Source organism: Neophocaena asiaeorientalis, unplaced genomic scaffold, assembly GCF_003031525.2.
Source record: "Neophocaena asiaeorientalis asiaeorientalis breed wild unplaced genomic scaffold, Neophocaena_asiaeorientalis_V1.1 scaffold1, whole genome shotgun sequence".
Lineage (NCBI taxonomy): Eukaryota > Metazoa > Chordata > Mammalia > Artiodactyla > Phocoenidae > Neophocaena > Neophocaena asiaeorientalis.
Window position 1 is genome coordinate 6111167 of NW_020171981.1, and position 21018 is coordinate 6132184.

Below are 21018 nucleotides of genomic sequence, written 5' to 3' on the forward strand. Positions count from 1 at the left end.
CGGGGCACGGACCCGTGTCCCCTGCATCGGCAGGCAGACTCTCAACCACTGCGCCACCAGGGAAGCCCCAGCCTGCCTCTTATTACTGAGTAGTCGGGCAAATGGTATGCCTTGGTATCATGTGTGGCTTGTTACTCAGCTCGCCCACGTTTCCAGAAAGCCCTATTGTCTATTATTCATATGTCACCTAAACACGTGAGCCAAGCAAACATGTTCTTCATGTACTGCTCACTGCTCACCCTCAGCCCGTGCCAAATGGCGACAGTCCTGACCCTTGGAAATGACATGTTTGATGGGAGATGATTATTGGACTTTCAAATATAAATCAAGGTCAGACCCCTAGGAAAGGCAAAAACAAAACAAAACACACTCCTCATACGTGTTTCATATACATATTTATATATATTTCATGTACAAAGTTACATTCTGAACCCCAGGGATTCCATAATAGAAATAAATACTGAAATAACTACATTGCTAAATGAGCTTTTTGCTCACAGAAATGAAGCATCAGCCTCTAAAGAAACAGCAAGTGGGACCCTCTAGAACCCATTTTTAAGATTATAGAGGCAAGTAAAATTCTGAATAAAATGTCCTGGACAAAAAACAAATTCAGACCATAAAATGGCTAAAATATATTCAAGTGTTGAGAAGTGTATGACAAAATTAATAATAAAAACTTAATTTTTTTAAAAGAAAAGAAAAGACATTTAGTGTTACAAAATAGCATAACCCTGTTAGAAAAGCATTTATGATTTCCACATTTAATTCTCTCTTCTCTTCTCTTCTCTTCCCTTAGTACAAACTGGGACCAAAACGAGTCCCTTTCTCAACGTGATCAATTAAGAAGAGCCCTAAATCTGGTTGAATCCTTTGGTAATGGTCATAATACTCACAAGGAAATAAATATTCAGTTCCACAGCATTGGCAAGACACACGTTCTTTAGGACAGTTAGTATTATGAGACAATTGTTTTGCTTTGTTTTGTCACTAAGGCAACCTATGTTAAAGAGTCCATTCTCACACGCAGGAAGACCTTTACAAGAAATGAACAACACAGAAACTGAGAGAATATATCTTAACCTTTTCTATGCAAACACGCTTCATGTGAAAAGTTATGTGCTGCATATTTTGTACTCAAAATGTTTTACAGTCTCAACAAGCTGCAGCTATTAAGATATTCATTCCTATTTTTAAAATTTAGATCCACACAAGTTAGAAAAAAACACTCAAAACTGAGTTCCTAAAGAATATTATCCCTTTGCCTTATAGGGATTTGAACCTGCATTGAGCAGTGGGTACTACGTTGATGTATATGATACTGTCATTTTTGTAAATCAGCCATGTTTGAACATCGGAAATTTCACATGGTTCAACATCACACATAACCCAAACATAACAGAATGAGAAAATTCTCAGGTATTCCTTATTTCTTCCAACAGGGGTAATTTTTTTTTTACATGGAGAGACCAACCTGAGGTACTCAAGCCTCTTCTTTACCACTGATGTGGTAGCTACAGGCAATTACACCAACCACTCGCTGCTTACAAGAAGCTTACATTTTGGCATTTTCTTCCTAAGGCTACCACCTTGACCAAAGTGAACGCTACAAGAATATAATAAGCCTATTGTTGGGGGAAAAGGTGCAAGTAAAGCAATCTGCAAAAAATATTTAACTGAAATTACAAACATAAAGACAAGCTCTTAAAACAAATTTTACAGACATTTTTGTACTCTCTAGTCCCTGAAGTTAAACAGGGCCACAGATATCTGACAATTTTAGATAAAATTAACTACACACACCTATATTCCTTAAGTTAAAGCCGGTAAGCTTAGAAAGAGCAATAAACAACCATTGTAACATGTTTGCATTTTTCATCTTTAACTCCTGATTTCCTAAATTACAGTCAGTCATAGAAACATGTAAAAGAGCAAACAGTACCTGGGGTCTGATTCTGGGATGTTTACTTCTTGGGATTAACACTCCCAAACACTTTGGTGTCTCTTTTTTGTGAATTTATACAACATTCCTCCAAAATATTTAATAATGTGGGGTTTTTTTTTTAAGGTATTGCCAACAATGGCTCAGATTTATAAAATAAAATAAAATAAAATAAAAACATAGCTTATAAGCTATAGAAAAGTGACCTAAGTTTTGGTGCCCTGAAAAAAGTGACTAAGTAGCTCAAGTAAAAAAATTATCCTTTTAATACAGCTTTTACCAAAAGTTTTTTTTCTCCTAGCCATCTAAAGTGGCCACAATTGTACTGTGTACATAATGTGCTTATAGACACCTGTGGCCAAATGGATCCAAAGGCCTCCTCTGACGCATTAAATCCTGTGTACTTTATAATCTAGCCTAATCATCTATATGCTTAAAAGACACTGGTAGTACTTTTTACAAATATCTTTCCATTACAGTTCAGAAAAAAAGTCATTGGTCCTTAAGGATGCTTAGACAATCTGAGACTTCTGTTGTTTCCTTTTCCTGAAGCAGTCCTTCCGATGACTGGGGGGCCTTTGTCCAATAACCTCATATTTTAAGACAGCGCTTAAACTTATATTTAGTTTTGCTTAAAGTAATGGATTAAGAATGATAAATCATAAATTTTCAAGAAGTCTGAGAGGGAAAAAAACTGCAGCATAATGGTTTTTAAAAACTTATTAAACAAGAAAATCAATTATACCCGGACTGTATTTTTTAAATGGGCATTGGAGTGAAAAGGTTGTAATGTCAACTTTTACTTTATGCTATTTTGTCTTCTTCTCCTTCAAAGTCTTCTTCATTGAGGATGGCATTTTAATCTCAAAAGGGCACAAAAGCTTAAATACCATTTACATACAGAATATCAAGCACTGGCAGTTGTGTAGTTTTATACGGAACAAGGGAAATACCGTTTCTAATGAAATCTCTCGTTCAGTTCATTAGGCCGTACTCCATCACCACTACAGCTTTACTCTTACTAACTGATAAGAGTAGTCCAAGAACAACTGGTAAACAAGTGAATTTTTTACACGGAAAAAAACTCATCCAACCACCATCATCCATTGATACAAGAAATCCAAAACACAATTTCCTTAAAAAAAAATCCTCCCATTGCTGAAGTGTATCTTCTAAGCCTTAGAAATAATAAACCTTTCAAACATGTCAGTATGAAAATGAGTGAGACTAGTCTCAAAAACAAACAAACAAGCAAACAAAAACACCCAGACTATTCAGAGAAGCAGGCCTCATAAACTTTAGAGCTCTAATAAGTCAGAAACAAGAAACTTTTATTTAAATAGTGTAGTCTTAATTTCTTTAATATAAAATCCCCCCCCCCCGCAAAATCTGATGAAAACAAAGTTTTATATACCATATAAACAAGATTTGTCAGATTTGAAAGTGAAAGTTAAAGTAATTTACAGTTAGCTTTTAGCCCTCTCGGGACATTTAGATAAATCCTGATAATCTACCTGATATTAGTTTGTGTCAATTTTATAATACATTGGGGAAAACCTTACTATTGTACTTAATGGTACAGTTTCAGTTATCAAGTGTTTCCATTAATTTCATTATGAGTGATAGCTAAAAAGTGACCCCATCAAATGAAGTAAGTGACATTAGCTGTGGCAGAGTAAACCACAGCTGGATTGCTTTCTAAAATTCACCAGTTTGCAGAAAGTAAACATTCTTTGATTTGTTCATAATATACTGAAATTGCCTATAACACTGGTGCAGTAAAACAGCTAGTTCCTGTATTGTTACAGTAGGACAGATTTTATAGCATAGTTAACAGAAAAAAAATGCTCATACATTATGTGGTGAAACTTATTTCACAAAGAGAGCATTAAATAAAGGGAAAAAGGGAAAATAAACCATGCAGAAGAGATGGCTTCCCCGTCGCCACCTGTTTCCTATGGGTTCACTCACTACCATACATCACTTGCCACACTATCAAGTGACTCCTTTCCGCTTTGGCGACAGAAGGTTCGAGTGGAAGATCCTCTCCAAGAAGCTCTGATTCTCCACCTTCATCACCTGGTGGATGAAACGGAGACTCCGGTTAAGCATTTTGAAGATACAGGCTGATGCACATCAGACTCATGGTTAGTCCATGAGCAGCATGCATAAAACTCGTCTGACGCCCATTTCAGCGAACACAGTGAAAGAAATGCCATGCGTCACAACCTTCACTGCCTAACTTCTGAAAAAGACTACTGAGATCAATTTCTCATAGTTAAAATATTACAGGATACGAAAAAGGAAATGGAACAAAAAAAAGATCAAATTCAATTTTAAAAAAGTATACTTACTATTAAAATCAACCTATGCTTTAAGACAAATTCTGCTTTTCAGGCTGGATTACCTAGAGATACTGACAAACCTGGTTAAGCAATTTTTAGTGGAAACGAAAAGACCACATAAAGATTTTACGGACATACTCTTTAGTATGGCTCAGGCTACCATGCTGCAATCGAAGAAAAAGTTCCAAATCACCCAGCCAAGTGAAGGCCATCTCTCTCTATAAAGGAATTCTGCGCCAACAGTCAGTGCACTTGGAAGTGACTCCATTCCTACTGACATCACCATTCCTAACCTTAACATTAAAAGCCCTGCCTCAAAAATGTGTCAACAAGCCTTCTGCATCAGAAATTTTAGTTTATACTAATTACATGTGGCACACTGTCATTTATATGACCCTAAATTTTATATTCTTTTTTATTAACAGAATTAAAACTGAAGTATTAGTCACCAGTCTACAACATTATATTTTCTAAGGCCTTACATTTAGAAACTTTTTCAATCATTGTGATTTTAGGCCAGTCCAAAAGTTTCTTTTATTTATAGCAAATAAATAAATTTACATCACAGTGCTTTACAGATTACAAAGCACTACACTTCCACAAGTGTTTTCTTTGAAACCTCTCTGGCCATTCCTTCTGAGATCCCTTCATAAGCTCTCATGATTCTTTAAGCGCAGTATTAAAGCAGGGCTCTATCCTAGAACCTTGTCTTCTGGCCCCTACATACTCTCCTTGGGTGAACTCATCAACCCTTGTGACTTTTAGTACCACTGCGTGTCAGTAGTCCTCATATTCCTCCCTCCTGAGATATGAAACCCTTATACCCAAAAGCCCGGTGGACATCTTCCACCTAGATAACTCCCAACTTCCATGCACTCCAAGGTCAACATGTCCAACACAGAACTCCTCATTCCACTCCCTCCAGATCTGCTGCTTCTGTTCTGATAGTCATTAACTCTAAGTAAATGGATCACTACCTCTTCCTTCACGTTCTGTCAGTTACCAATTCCCCATCACAGTGCTAGTCTACTCCTACCATTTCTACCTTACTCATTTATTTTTTCCTAACCCATTCCCTACCTCTAGTCTTACACCTCCAATCCATTTACACACACATATAATCATATTGCTCTTCTATTTAAAGCCCTCCAATAATCTTCCTTTGCTTTAAAGTGCAAACTCCTTAATTAGGTATATAAAGGCCTTCCATAATCCAGCCCCTCCCTCCATTTCTAGATTTATCTCTGGTCAAATTTATATTTGCTTCTACTCCATGTTCCAGTCATTTTTAAGTAGTTTTTCTTCAACTAAGGTGGTTTCACATTTCTAAGCCTTGGTCAAGCTATCTCTTACCTTGGAATGCCAGTCTCCCCAGCCTTCCCCATACCATCCCCACCCCAATTCTTCAGACTCATGCTCTTCAGTACTGAGTCATCTCAAGCATCATTTCTTGACTTCCTTCTTCCCCTACCCCTAGGAAAAACTGACTACTCCCCATCAGAGCATCTGTAACACTGTAATTTATTAACATGTTTCTATCGCTGTATTGTTCTGTAACTTACTGCAGGGAGACTTTGTCTGATTTGTTTTTGTATCTCATGCTCAAGGCTAACAGGTACACAGTAGCTAATTATTGTTTACAAGGTGAGAAAATGAACAAATGAAATGAATTTGGTTACAAACAACACTTTATGAAGTATTTTTATTTCTCCACTTTGCAGGTCAGGAAACTGAGGTCCTGGGAGGTTGAATGATTTCCCCAAGGCCTTCTGACTCCATATGCTCTTCACATATACCTCAACATACGACCAAACCCTGCTGTTTTCTAATGCTCCTTCAAATAAACACACCTTGGTATAAAAAGGAAAAAAAAATCATGAAAGTAGGAAAAAAAGAAATATAAAATCATTTTCCAAGTAAAGAGTTCAAAGAAAACCTCTTAGAAATCACATATCTGAGTTTCTTGCTTACTGTGGGTGAAAATCCACATCACAGAACAGTGGAAACAAAGCCCCCAGAAGCAATGACCTACCCATTCGGAAGTCAATGTAGCCCTCTCCTCCACTGATGACAAGCATAGACTTCAAGGGTGTCTGGCTGCCAGGCTCCTGCGCAGATGGCCCTGCTCTGTCAACCGTTAGATCTGTGCCACTGCTGCCACTTTGTGGGCTGATGACTTGACCTATTTATACAGGAACAGAAGTGAATATTACCTGTCAAGGATTGGGGTGGGAGAGACTCATTTTTTCTGAATATTTTCAGAAAGCTGAACAAGGTAAGTACATTCTAATACAGCCAAAGTACTAGGGATGTTAGAAGCCTCTGCACGATCAGAAAACATCTATAAAGGTCATGGAAGCCCAGTTTGAAATCCAAGTAAAGCTATTTTGTACTAAAACAGAAGTAGGTCCAGAATCCAGTATGAAATCTGTATGTGGCTCGGCTGGTCTTAGCTGCCGGCTTCAGACTATTATAATATACATTGTTTTATCTGAGGGGTAGTGGAAAGATCTCTCCCCTGGAAGGGTACATGTGTGTTTACGTAAGAGACAGAAAAGTCTTCAACTTAAGCCTTATGAATTTGGATATTCATAATTAATATTTGAATTGATTTCAAATCCATGGTTTCCTCATGTTTAAGAAAAGTACATCTTATTTTTAATTTAGATTATGCAAATAAAATTACTGGGTAATGTGTAATTTGTTCTAACATTTAAGTTCTAATGTAGAATCTTTAAGCATGAAATGATAGAGAGAAACCTTGAAATATCATTGACACTATAACCTCTATGAGTGTGGGGTATTTTTTCTTGCCAGGTCTGCTGTCCTTTGGTCGAACTACACAGACCACGCCTTTAGGTGATAACAGGACAGAGTCCCATGATGTGAAACACTTTATAAACAATTTATGTTGGACATGAATAGGACAGTTTGATTTATTTTCACAGTGCCGCATTCATGCGTTATTCAATTATACTCTAGAAGAAATCCAGCCTGCTAGAGATAACTTCTGTTAGCAGACTAGTTAGTTTTGCCACAGAAGCAAGAGCACAGTGGTATGATATTAAGGCCATCCTGAATGGTTTAATCCTTAGGGCCAACTGGCCAACAAACAACAATGTTGCCAATTCCACTTCCAGATTTATACCCAACAGAAAAGTCTCTCCCATATGCACAAGAAGGTCTACTGCAGTACTGTTTTTTAATAGTGGAGGGAAAACAGAGAAAAAGCCTAGAAGTTGATCTATAGGAGAATGGATAAAAGGTAGCATATTTATTCAGATATTAGAATACCACAGTTAAATGAACGAACTAGATTTTTATGCATAAATATTAACAAATCTCAAAAATGAGAAATAATTTGCAGAATAATATATATGTAACATAAGACTTAAAAATACAAAAAATACTATATATTGTTTATAGATATGTTCCAATGTAGTAAAAATACAAAAACATGGGCAGAAGGATAAATTTCAACTTCAGGATAGTGGTTATAGATGGACAGGAAAGAAGGAAGAGAAGGGGATTAGAGAAATATAAAGGAGACTCAAAGGGGACTCTATGGCATTATTATTATTTTTTTTTTTTAAAAAAGCAAGAAAAGGAACTTCCCTGGTGGTCCAGTGGTTAAGAATCCATCTTGCAATGCAGGGGACGCTGGTTCGATCCCTGGTCGGGGAACTAAGATCCCACATGCCGCAGGGCATGTGCCCATGTGCCACAACTACTGAGCCCGCACGCCACAACTACAGAGCCTACATGCTCTGAAGCCCCTGTGCCACAAATACAGAGCCCACACAATCTGCAGCCTGCATGCCACAACCAGAGAGCCCACATGCCACAACTACAGAGAAGCCTGTGCATTGCAACAAGAGCCCATGAGCCACAACGAAAGATCCCACGTGCCACAACTAAGACCCAACGCAGCCAAAAAATAAATTAAAAAAAAATTCCATTTTCTATAAGTTTATTCTGAGGAAATAACTATACAAAAATATACATGTACATTTCAAGAAGTTCATTACCATGTTGTTAAGAATACTGAATAATTGGTTAGGGTACCATGTGCCAACCCTATACTACATACATTTAATCATTTAATCTTTGGAACATCCTTGGGAAAAATTATAGTGGCTAATTTTATGTGTCAAATGTCTTGGCTCTGGTGCCGAGACATTTGCTCAAACTCTAGTCTAGATACTGCTGTGAAGGTATTTTTTAGAAATAATGAACATTTAAATCAGTGGACTTTGAATAAAGCAGATTGCTCTCCATAATGTGGGTGGGCCAATCAGCTGAAGGCCTTAAGAGAAAAAGAGAGGTCCCTCAAGGAAAAGGGAATTCTGCCTCCGGGCTGCCTTTACACTTGAGCTGCAAACATCAGCTCTTTCCTAGGCCTCCAGCCTGCCAGCCTTCTCTGCAGATTTCAGAATTGCCAGCCCCCATAATCACATGAACCAATTCCTTAAATTAAATCAATCTCTCTCTCCCTCCCTCCCCCTCTTTGCACTTGCTCGCTCGCTCTCACACACACACACACACACACACACACACGAACGCACACCCTATTAGTTCTGTTCCTCGGCAGAACCCTGACTAATACACTGAGATACCACCATGTCCAACATCACACAGTTGGTGTGGCAAAGCCAGATTTGAACTTTGTCTAACTCCTAAACTTGCCTCTTACAGGGAAAAAAAATCCAAACCATAGGTCCTGCTTACAGATGATCAATAACATCACTTTAGTATTCTCAAGGGACAGAACATTTTTCACTGGACGTCATCACTGCCACCTTTCATCTGGATGGTGCTTTATAGTTCCCAAAGCCCTTTCATTAATCTTTACAACAAATGAGGTTGGCAGAGCAGATATTAATCACATCCACTTAGGAAATAAAGAAATGAGTATCAGAGGTTAAGCAATTTGCTCAAGACAACAAGGCAAGTGGGAAAGGCCCAGAACCCCCGACTCCTGCTGTTTCTTGGCATAGCGCTAAAGGTATCAGAGCACATTTTCCATCTCTTCCTGAATATAGCCTTGATGATGGGGACTTCTTTCTAGAAATCTCCTTTATGAGGCCAAAACCATTTTCGGCATTCTGCAGTGACAAAATAATACCATTGCTCTTCAAAAGTAAAGAAGTCTAAAATCAAGTTTGCTTTTGGGGTAGAGGAGAGATTCCAAAACAGCTTCTATCAAGTATCTCTATAGCACTTTATTCATACCTCCGTTATAGAACATTTCATGCGTTATACTGGAGTTATCCCTCATTTCAGTACTTAGTATTAGACTAGGTAGAGGAACCAAGGGACAGACAATTACAGTTGGCCTTTGAATAATGCAGGGGTTGGGGCACTGACCCTCTGCGCAGTCAAAAATCTGAGTGAAATTAATAGTCAGCCCTCCATATTCATGGTTCCTCTGTGTCCACAGTCTGCATCCAAAGACTCAACCGACCATGGATCATGTAGTAGTGTAGTGTTCACTACTGAAAAAAATCTGTGTATAAGTGGATCAGTGCAGTTCAAATGCACATTGCTCAACAGTCAATTGGACATACAACTTCTCAATAGAACAATCTAACTCACCTGGGACTGCCACAAAGAATTTCACAGCATCCCTGTGCCCGTGGAAGCAAAGCTGTGCATGTGCCATTGAACAATAGGGTATAAACGTCCCTGGTGTCACTTTATCACTGTTTTCATCACCATATACACGGATGACACTTCCAGGACGATTTCCTGATGCTCCTGAGGTTTTATTTGCTGCAACAGAAAACCAAACACCAAATATTTTCCTCTAGAAAACAGTCATGATGCAAGAGATTACTGGTTAATCCTTATGATATTATCTAAAAGCTACAGCCAGTTGAGATAAAACAAGGGCAGCAATGCCAACTCAAGACAAAGCTGGGAAAAAAAAAAAAAAGATATACAGCATGCTAGTTATTTTTAAGTTTCTCAGTAAATGGAGTAGGGGATTTTGCCAGTCTGGCAATGGCTAAGTTTACTTTTTAAACACATCTATTAATTTAAAAAAATCATTTTAGTTAATAAAAGAAAAGATTTCTTAGGTATGTCTGTTTTGTTTTTTAATCCTCATTTTAGAAAACTAACTGGTTATATAGCTTAAAGTAAATAGGTATATTTTTTAGCAGAATTTTTATAGTTTATCTTTTGATTTTTTTCTCCCTTGTGGTAAGAATATCTCCCTTGAGGGGTAGTAAAAAGTTGTGTTTAAAAGGATCCATCCAGTACAATAGAGTAGCTTTTATTTACACCAGACTGATGGCTTGCTGAATTATTTTAGAATGACCAGACTCACAAAACATCCCCATTCCATGGACCAGTAAGTAAATGAAAGAAACATGATTGGTAACAGGAGTAAACAATGTAGATTAATGACAGTGTTCAGAGATGTTTCGTGTTTTTATTGGAGGGAAAACAAAGTCTGAAAGAAAGGTCAGCTGCAACAGAAGATGATAAACAGACTAAGCTGCTGAGCAGTAGCTTGGTGGCCACGTAACAGACATTAAAAAAAAAAAAAAAAAAAAAAAACACCTGCTGCAATGCAGTGACTGCAAGTGGATGACATTTAGGAACATTCAAGAGGGTATCGAGAGACGTGAGAACGGCCTCACGGTGGCCATGAGAAGCCAGAAAGAAGAGTGTGGTTCAGGATCTGCACTTACCCCTCAGCCCCAGTAAACGTCCCTGGTGGAGGATTACGGCTAAAGTGAGAAAGGAGGAAAGGGGACATGGAGAGGTGCATGACAGGGAGGAGAAGGATTACTATGAGATGCCACTCTCAGCGTCTTCTATCTGGCAACTCAGGAGCTCAAAACTCCTAACTAAATTAACAAAATCCAACTTGGTATAATACCAAGAAACACACAAAGTTCTTACCAAAGCCTCTAAAGAATATCTCTGCTCAAAAAGGACAATTTATTTACTGTGATTTTGCTTTTCTTAATTATAAAGCAATTTAAGTGAATGAGAACTTACTGGGGAACATTTTCTAAACGCTAATATTTCCCCCTTTTCTTTAAGAAATCCCGTGCAAGTAACTATGCTAAAATGGAACTCTGGTCTGTAAAGAACTGAAATGAACTCTGGGGATCCTGGAATCTCTTAAGATATAAGAAGTGATCTAAACATGTAGATTTATAAGTAGTTGTAGAAAATACAGCTGGGATTAAGAATTTAGGTTCTTTAAATTGGTGGTCCAGTGGTTAGGGCTCCTTGCTTCCACTGCCAGGGGCACGGGTTCTCTGCCTGGCTGGGGAACTAAAATCCCACAAGCCTCGCGGTGTGGCCAAAAAAAAAAAAAGAATTTAGGTTCTTTAAAGGCTTCAGATATACCACCATCCAGTCCTCCTCCTTTCCCCTGAAAATTCTGAGGTGTTTATTTATTGACTTATTTTATGGACTTATGGCACTTTTTTTTTCCAAATCATTCCCTGCCCATGAATTTTGCAACACAAAAACACTTATTTAATGAATGATCAATGTAATGGAACATAATATGAAAAACATACAACGCACATTTTGTTCACAAAAATAATAATAATGAAGCAAATATAAAAAACAAACAGTGTACATATTGTTCACATTCTTTTCAAACAGAGGTAAATGTCTTGTCTCCAATGTCAGGAAGGATTTGCTGACCTCCTAAGAAACTTTTCCCACAACTCTTAAGCCAAATGGAATATCCTAAACTAACTGCCACAGAGATATGGAAAACTAGGATATTAGATAGTTAGGTAGTGTTTCTGGATACTAGTACAATAAAGCTGGAAGAAAAAATGGACATCAACCATTATTTGAGATGAAACAGGACCATGATTCCTGAAATGAGAAAGAGTTTCTCACAATGAAAAACTTTTAACTGTAAATATTGGTCCTGATATACTTGCTAGAGTCTATAAATTTCACAGAAAGAGTGAAGGAACAATAGTTAGATCTCTGCCATCAGTCTGACTTTCTGAATTACCACAGATTTGCCAATAACTAAACAATTCCTTCTACCTGAATTCCAGACAAGGCTGTTCCCCACAACTCTCCTGTGACAGTCACCTAAAAACGTACTTACTTTCTGTCAATGGGATGGAGATAATGACACCGTTTCCTGTCCCTACCCACAAACGATTGCAAGACACCATAAGAGCTGTGATCCTCACAAAAGAGAAGCCCAGTTTTCCAGTACCTGTATGATGGGAGAGAAGACATTTTATTGAAAAACTAGAGCAGATGATGTTTTAGGTTCCAAGTCCCTAAGAGTAGCTGGACTAATATAGCAGAGAGGAAATGTGACCAGAGCTAGTTGGATGTCTCCTGAAGAAGGTGCACATCAATCAAGGCAAACGCTCATTTGGCTTTATCATCTATCTGACAATTCACGGTTAATGGAAAAAGAAAACTCTAAAAGCGGCTGGCATTACATTATCATTCAGAAGGAAGATGCTGTGGATCAGGAAATATGATACAGGATTTACTTAAGGAGCTGCAAAACCAAACCAAACAAACCAAAACACAAAACAAAACAAAAAAACCTCAACAAAAACAGTTTACTAGATTGGGGAAATTAAATGTCCTTCCATTTCACAAACGGAGAGAGTTCTTGCTTGCCTTAATTTTCTTTTCACAGGTAAGAAACAATCTTTGCTAACAAAACCTATATTCTTTCCTTGTTTATATATTTGAGTCTAAAGCAGTTTAGAAATTTTAGGATACCATATGCATGTAATTTAGAAGAATAAATGCACTTTTTTATTTCAAGGGAATTTTTAAACTGATCTTATTTTCAGGGATTTGAGAGGCAAAATTATTAAACAGATAATACATTTAAGACAAACAGCATCTAGTTACTCTTAAGTTCTACTTACTAGAAATGAGAGTATGATCATAGAATCACAGTGTTAGAAGGAACCTTAAATAGTCTAAGCTAGAGATCTTTAACTTATGGGCAAAGTATATTCCTGAAATGAGTTTATGTCTATGAGTATATATGGCTGATTCAAGGGAGAGGGCACATCAGGTTTCCTGAGGGCGACGACTCTAAAAAAGTTAAAAAACACTGATGCAGTTCAACCTCTCTTCATAAAGAAATCATTTGTGACAACCCCAATAGTCATACAGCACTGGACTGGGATGCTAAGGATACTGCAAGGAACAAACCAAAGATAGTCCCTGCCCTTCATGAAGATTAAGTTCTGTGGGGGAGGGAGACAGTATGTATGATACTGGTACAACCACAGTAATGATAAATAAGCCCATGAAGAAAAAGTATAAGAGGTCCTAAATAAAACTGGGAGATCAGGACGGGTCTCTTCTGGATGTGACACGTAAGATATGCCCTGAAAGCCAAGTAAAAAGGGACTAAGAAAAACTTCTCAGACAGAGGATACAGCACATGTGAGGGCCTTGAAATGGGAAAGAACTTGTTGAGTTTAGGTCAGTGTGGGCAGAACAGAGTGAGCAAGGAGAGAGGTCCAGACCATTTAAGTTCTTCTGATAATGTCACAAAATGTCATCTCACCTAAAGACAAGAATATTCTGAAAGTGGCTGGCATTACATAAGTGGAGGTATGTCTCAGTGATATCTGCACACTGGTTACTATGCAGAAAGCTGACTGGAGTGGAGATAGGAAGACCAGTTAAGAGGCTCATAGTCGTCTGGGGAGGAAAGAATGGTGACCTGGCCTGTGGGAATAGTGGTAGATATAAAGATGTAACTAATTGAAGGGAATTCCCTGGTCGTCCAGTGGTTAGGACTCGGCAGTTTCATTGCCAGGGCCTGGGTTCAATATCTGGTTGGGGAACAAAGATCCCGAAAGCTGCATGGCGTGGTCAAAACAAAACAAGAGACGTAACTGATTTAAGATATTCTGGGGGAAGACTTGACAGTTCCTGCTGATGGGTTAGATGTGGGGAACAAGAGAGGAGTCAGAAATGATCCCAAGTTTCTGTCAAGAACCACAGGGTAGATGGAGCATTTGCCTGACACTTTCAGTGATAAGAGCTCACTATTCCTGAGGCAACTTACTCATTGGTTCAACCCAGCATTTGAGACCATTTAAAAATAAACCATTTTCTTTGACTGACAAAGATAAAGTGCTTTAGAAGCTTACCTAGCATTTTGCTTACATAAGGCTCAATGTCCACATCCTGCAGATGTTGATAAGTGTGTGCATGATAGAGACGGAGTGTGGAATCCAAACGAATGGAGACCCACACGCCATCACCCACCCAGGCAAGCTGCCGCACTTGGCTCTCCTTCCTGGGGTGTGCATCAAATGATTTCTAGAAAAGATTGTTCAATCACAATGTTACTTTTATTATGTAGGAGTTCGTGTTTAAAAACTGTGCAAATTTGCACAATAATTTGGCAGACTATGTATTAAAAGAGGAGCCTAAATATGTTACTCTTATATACACAATTGCTATGATCCTAGACTGCAAAACAAAATGAAAAAGGACTAAAGGATGTTGGATTTCAGCACTGTGTAGGATATCAACTTATGAAAGCAATGCTGACACATCCATTCTATGTAACAGCATTCAACAAAAAGATTGAATTTAACCTCAGGATTTTGTATCGTTACAGAGCAATACACAAAATAAGATCCTGTTTATAATTAAACAAAAAGGAACTTACAATGCTGTATGTGTGTGTATAGATATCCGCATGTAAGGAATACATCTAAAACATAAATGCCAAATGGAACTTCTAGGGTTGGGAACAGGATTTGGGACAGAACTTTCATCTTAAAAATTTCCTACTGTTTTTCTTTTCTTAAACAATTAGAATAAATTTATGTATTGTGGCAAAACTTTAAGAAAACAATGCTAATGCTAAGAGGTTTTTGTTTTTACAACAAATTCCCACTGCAATATTATTCCTCAGTCTGTGACACATATACGGATTTGCCTGGATACACACTGAGTAGTGGGGGAGACTTGAGGGTCCTGCTCTCAGACCACCTCTACATAACTAAACATTTCAAGAACCATGTATTCAAATAATACATGTATGCATCTACGGATACTCAGACACACATTTAGTCATTCACGTGTGAATCTTCCTTCCTTTTTAAAAAACCACTTCCCCTACTCATAGTCAAAAGCAGAAGGAGAAGTAAAGTAACACAGAAAGCTGAGAATTCATCCAAACTATCACCGGAGTACCCCAAAACACGCAGATTCAGATAACAATTTCTAAAGAAGAAAATAATTAAGCCTTAGGGTCTTCAGGTAATACAAATTCAGTTAAGTACAGAAAACATGGGTTAACTTGCCTCTATTTTCATGGCCTTTGGCTGAACCACATAAATTTTGTTCCTATAGCCACACCAAACTTTGTCATGTACCACAGTCATGCATCGGATGGAATGGTGAGGTCGTCCAAGATCTAACAAGTGATAGTTTGACAAATCCCACTGCCCGTCTTCAAAATAAGAAACAGGTGATTAGTTTATGCACACTACCTTTTACTCAATTTTAATTCAAGAAACATTCTATTTGGGTGTGTAATTAAATTTATTGATGAAGCATCCCCCGGATACCATGTATTCAGTGCATATTTACAGAGATTGAGTTCTTTTGTTCTACAAACTGCAAAGTTGGAAGAGACCTCAAAGGTCATATGGTTCAACCTGTCACCCAGTACCTGGACCCCCATGCTCTCAACAGCAGTGATGTGATAAATCAGTTATAAGTTACCTGTTTATAATAATACTTTAAGAATTAGAATGGATTTAAGGTTATTTTGGGGACGATACTGCTCTCCCTCACTTGCATTTTGATATATCTTCTTGGGTAGAAGTCAAGGGCAATGCACTGCTAACACTTTAGGAATTATGCACACTAGAATTTTAGTGATGACAGAGATACATACAAATGAGAACCAACCGCTGTAAGCTTGCTCTGCTTGAACAATTTCAGTGAAAGAAAACATACTACCTCACAAAGCAGCTGTTCCATTGTAAGAAAGCTATAATTGTCTTAAAAATATCCCCCATACCTAGCTAAAGTCTGCCTGCCTTCTTGTATGTAACCACGCATTAATCTATAGCTTTGCCTCATGGAAACACAGAATAAATCCAGTCCCACTTCATTGCTACTGCCCTGTCTTCTCCTTTCACAACCAAGCACACCACACCACAGTTCACAGAACCTTCATCCTAACTCCGCTTTGTCCAGATCCGTTTAATGTTGATCTGCTAGAGTGGAGAAGGATTATCACCGGCCCTGCTCTGGACTCTAATTTCTATGAGGCTTAGGACGTTAACTCGTATTGAGTTTGACATCACTCTTCAGACATATCTCCTCCATCTACTCGTCTGACCCCAAATGTAGGACTTTACATGTATCCTTAGTAAATGTATTTTGTTTATCTTGTTCAATATAATTTTGGATTCAGTTTACCAAAATATTTATTATTCCATTTTTTCTAGGTTCTTCTACTCACTAGTTGAGTGACCATGAACAAGTGACTAAAATACTCTGTGCCTCAGTTTCCTCATCTATAAAGTGAGGATGACAATAGAATTTTCTTAAGTTGCTGTGAGGATTAAACTCAGATAGTCTATAAAAGGGCCTGAACAAGGTAAAACGGAGGCCTCTCTTTTTGTTATGGAGTCATTAACCAGCAACCTCTAGCACCTGCGTATCATCTACCTCACATTTCTTGAGGCCCCAAAGGACATGAGACTTTGGGAAAAGCCTTGTGAAAATCTGAATTTAGTGGATCTACGTTTTCATAATATTTCCCTGATCTACCATTCTAGTAGGTAGGAAATGAAATATCACTTTTGTTTGATACATGTACCGAGGAGTTACACGCTCAATTCCCTTAATTTAATTCACTCAAGGCAGTTTTCTGACACCACCACCCTTCTGTGTGCAGATGGTAGAAACACTGGTTTAAAGGGGAAGAATATAAAGAACGTAACATGAAAATGATTAAACCTTACCCAATTAGAAATTCTTTTTAAAAACATTCCAAATGTAAGTGGTTGCAAATTATTTTTAAAATACTGGGCAAAAGAAAACACATCCTCTCACTAAATTTCTCCTATATGAGTGAAAAACAAATACCTCCATTGCACGTTATATAAGAGGACCACGAGGACTATGTTCTCATTACGGTAAACAGGTTTTCACCGAGGTATACTATTAACGTATGTCTGCAGGCAAGAACCCACATACTCACTGATGTCATACACGGTTAGTATTCAGTTTAAACCTTTATTCTTTCTCCTATTAAGTATGATTTCTTTAAAACATAAGAAGCCAATCTGCTTGAAAATGCTCTTGCAAAGCAACAAATTAGCACACACGTTATATATTCTTAACAACTCACCAACTCCTCTGTGAAAGATTGCAAGGGTACCATCAGCCAGGGCCACTAACACAATTCCTTTCACATGTCTGCAAACAGGAATGGGGATTTTAGAACTCTCCATCTGGGAATATGGAAGACACTGCATGCTACCAAGCTAGTTCAGAGTTTCCCAGAAGACCAGCCTGTGATGTATTAGGAGCTTACACGAGAACCTAAATGAACATCATTCTTTCCTTCACTGAGAAAGTCTTGCTATGAAAGTGTCAGCTCAACTAAATAAAAAGCATGTGTGGTGAGTCAGTTGTTTCACTTTCTAGCCCAAGTTCCTCCTCCCATCACAGACTACCAACAAAAGGTCCACAGACCAGAGACACACACCCCAAGTAGAACTAACAGAGTCAGCTCTGTGGACCTAACAGACAAACTGACTTTTGATAGTAGTCAACATACAGAAAAGGACTAGTAAATCAATGCCCCAATCAACATATTCACAAAGTATAAAGAATACTCTAAAACAAATATAAATTAATGGGGTTTAATTGGTTTTCTCCCCCAAAGTACTAAAGAACTCTCGGTATGGTGAGGAATCAACCTGGCAAGTTTTCTCTTATACTTAAAGTTCTCTGGTTTACTTCCTAGTTAAGAGTTTCAATCTCACTCATAAAGAGGGTTACAAAAAAATATGGATACTGATTTAGTCATGAAGCACATGTTACCTTTAATAGTCTTAGAATCTAGTTTATACCAAAATACATATTTTTGAATGGAAGAATTTCTAAAATAAAACTTACACAATACTGAGAATCGAATCTTTAAGTTTAATAGAATGGAGACATTTCCTCCACTGGGCTACAGATGAATGGACATACAAACTGCAAGAACAAAATCAAGACTGGTAAGGCATAGGGAACATCAAGTAGTTGTTTATATCTAATAATGAACACAAAGTTCTTTCAGAAGGAAAGAAGAGTAACATAAAAATTTTAGGAAAAAACAATAATGAGAGTAAGCGTAGGCCTAAAGCAGAGAAATAAGCTGCTTAAGCAAACAGAAACATACAAAGAATGAAAAGCCAGAACTGACGCCTGGTTAGTTAGTCTCAGGTTACCCCATACTTCAGAATCCTTGGCTAGAAACCTTTTAAAAACAATAATCTTACTTTTCCACTACACTGAGCTTTCTGATGACAGAGTGGTTTACATCAGGGAGTGGCAAACTAAGGCCCATAGGCCAAATCTAGCCATCTACCTGTCTTAGTACACTATGCAAACTAAAAATGGTCTTTACATTTTCAAATGGTTGGAAAAAAATCAAAAGGAGAGTATTTCATGACATACGAGACATGTGAAATTCAGTGTTCGTAAGTTTTATTGTTATTGGAACACAGCCACACCGGTTCACCTCAATGCAGCGGCTGCTTTTGCACCACAACAGCATAGTTGAGAAGTTGCTACAAAGATCATATGGCCACGAAACCTAACATATTTCTCATGTGACCCTTCAAAGAAAAAGTGTGCCAAACCTTCATTTTGTAGTATGAGACCTTTATGGAAAAGATGTACTAGTGATCCTGTTTAACCTTAGGAAAAGCACAAGTTTGTAAGACTCCCCACACTACTACAAAGTCCTATAATGTTTGTTATCATCTCCTAAGCTTTCAGACTCTGATTTGTCCTGGTTTTCCTAGAAGTTATGTTTACAACTGGGCCCTCCTGAAGCCAAAGAGATTGTTTAATCCTTGATATTCCCCGAACACACTCTAGCTTATATAAACCTTTTGTTGTTCAGGATCTCCCATTTCTAGATCACCCAGATTTTAAAGTTTTATTTACCTCTTTTTCCAAGAATGTTATATAAAAGGAACATCCTGTGACAAACATATGGTTTACCATTCAGAATCAATGCAAGTCAAAGTCCAGTTTATGAGGTAGTTGCAACATAACCTCAAAATTGTGCGTATATAAAATTCTTTGCTTTAATAAGCACTTTGTGTTTGTATTTGTATGTACCACATTTTAGTTATTTTCTGATTTCAAAAGCAAAAATGAAAGACTAAAGATTTCTAATATTAAAAGAGTTGGTACCTACCAGCCATTCTGAGCTCCAAGCCACATAGTTGGTAAAAGGCTACTCATTTTCTGGGCTTCCTCTCTCATCAGGTCTTGTTCATTTTGTAATACTGATATTTGATCTTTATATGCATCTGAGTCATTACTGGAAAAGGTGAGACAAAGGAAAAAAATCTGAATATGTTTAGCTATAGTTTTCAGGGATTGATCATTTCTATATTTTAGTTTACAGTTTAAAAAAAAAATCAAATAATCGAACACTAAATTCCAGTAAAGCCAAAGTTAAATGCTTATATTAAACATTTCAAAAAGAGAGAGAGAGAGAGAGAGAAAGAAAGAAAGAAAAGAAAGAGAAGAAGAGAGAGAGAGGGAGGGAAGGAGGGAGGGAGGGAGGGAGGGAGAAAGTGGAGAAGGAAGGAAGGAAGAGAGGCAAGGCAATGAGGTGCAGGGGGGAGGGAGAGATAAGAAAGAAATGAAAGAAATATAAATACATATATTTCAGCAATTGTTCCAGAAGTAACATTAAGATACTAGGAAGCTCAAGGTACAGAGAACTGAGTTAAGACACGGTGATGAAATATAACAGTGAATATCCAGACTATAGTTAAGGTTCTCCCTTACAGTTATTTTGAATTTTATGAGTTTCTTTTGTGGGGAGAGAAAGAGGAGAGATAGTTTGTTTAAAAACCACACACATAAAAAAAAAAAAAAACCACACACACACACATGAGGGAGAATTATAAAGAATTTGCTAAAATAATTTAATAAGCTGAAACATGCTTGTATTCTACCCCAAAACCTTCATTCTTTGGAGTGTCAGAGGACATTTAGTAAAAAAAAAAAACAAAAGCATAACTGGGATATCAAATTCAAAACAGACAAACAAATCAGTAAGTCCAAAAAGATAACTTTATTCTTAAATTAACAATTAAATGTTAAGAGACACCTGGTTGCTCTATTCACTAAGAGGAAGAATATTAAATTGTAAAAAGACTCCAGTTTTGATAGACTCCCATCAGCTTTCTATAAGGCCTAGAGAAGGCAAGAAAGAAAATTAAAGAATTTGCTAAATGGGCCTTATTTTCAAAGGAAGAGTCTAAAACAAATTGTTTCCTGGGCTTCCCTGGTGGCACAGTGGTTGAGAGTCCGCCTGCCGATGCAGGGGACACGGGTTCGTGCCCCGGTCCGGGAGGATCCCGCGTGTCGTGGAGCGGCTGGGCCCATGAGCCACGGCCACTGAGCCTGCGTGTCCGGAGCCTGTGCTCCGCAACGGGAGAGGCTACAGCAGTGAGAGGCCCGTGGACCACAAAA

At 37.8% G+C, this 21018-nt stretch overlaps 1 protein-coding gene across 5 annotated transcripts in view; it reads right to left on the minus strand.

Moving 5' to 3' along the window:
- Nucleotides 1-376: 376 nt before the first annotated feature.
- SPAG9 (sperm associated antigen 9) overlaps nt 377-21018 on the minus strand; it is a 95733-nt gene continuing 75091 nt past the window's right edge. For 3 of the 5 annotated variants that reach the window (XM_024742562.1, XM_024742567.1, XM_024742549.1), the window contains 10 exons: nt 19727-19852; nt 18430-18510; nt 17657-17724; nt 15591-15739; nt 14424-14595; nt 12386-12499; nt 10986-11024; nt 9883-10059; nt 6320-6469; nt 377-4021 (listed from right to left, as the gene is read on the minus strand). In XM_024742562.1, coding sequence (XP_024598330.1) covers nt 3906-4021; nt 6320-6469; nt 9883-10059; nt 10986-11024; nt 12386-12499; nt 14424-14595; nt 15591-15739; nt 17657-17724; nt 18430-18510; nt 19727-19852 — 1192 coding nt within the window. In that variant the 3' untranslated portion in view covers nt 377-3905. The remainder of the gene's footprint in view (nt 4022-6319; nt 6470-9882; nt 10060-10985; nt 11025-12385; nt 12500-14423; nt 14596-15590; nt 15740-17656; nt 17725-18429; nt 18511-19726; nt 19853-21018) is intronic. The other 2 variants (XM_024742573.1, XM_024742558.1) reach the window with 1 other exon arrangement.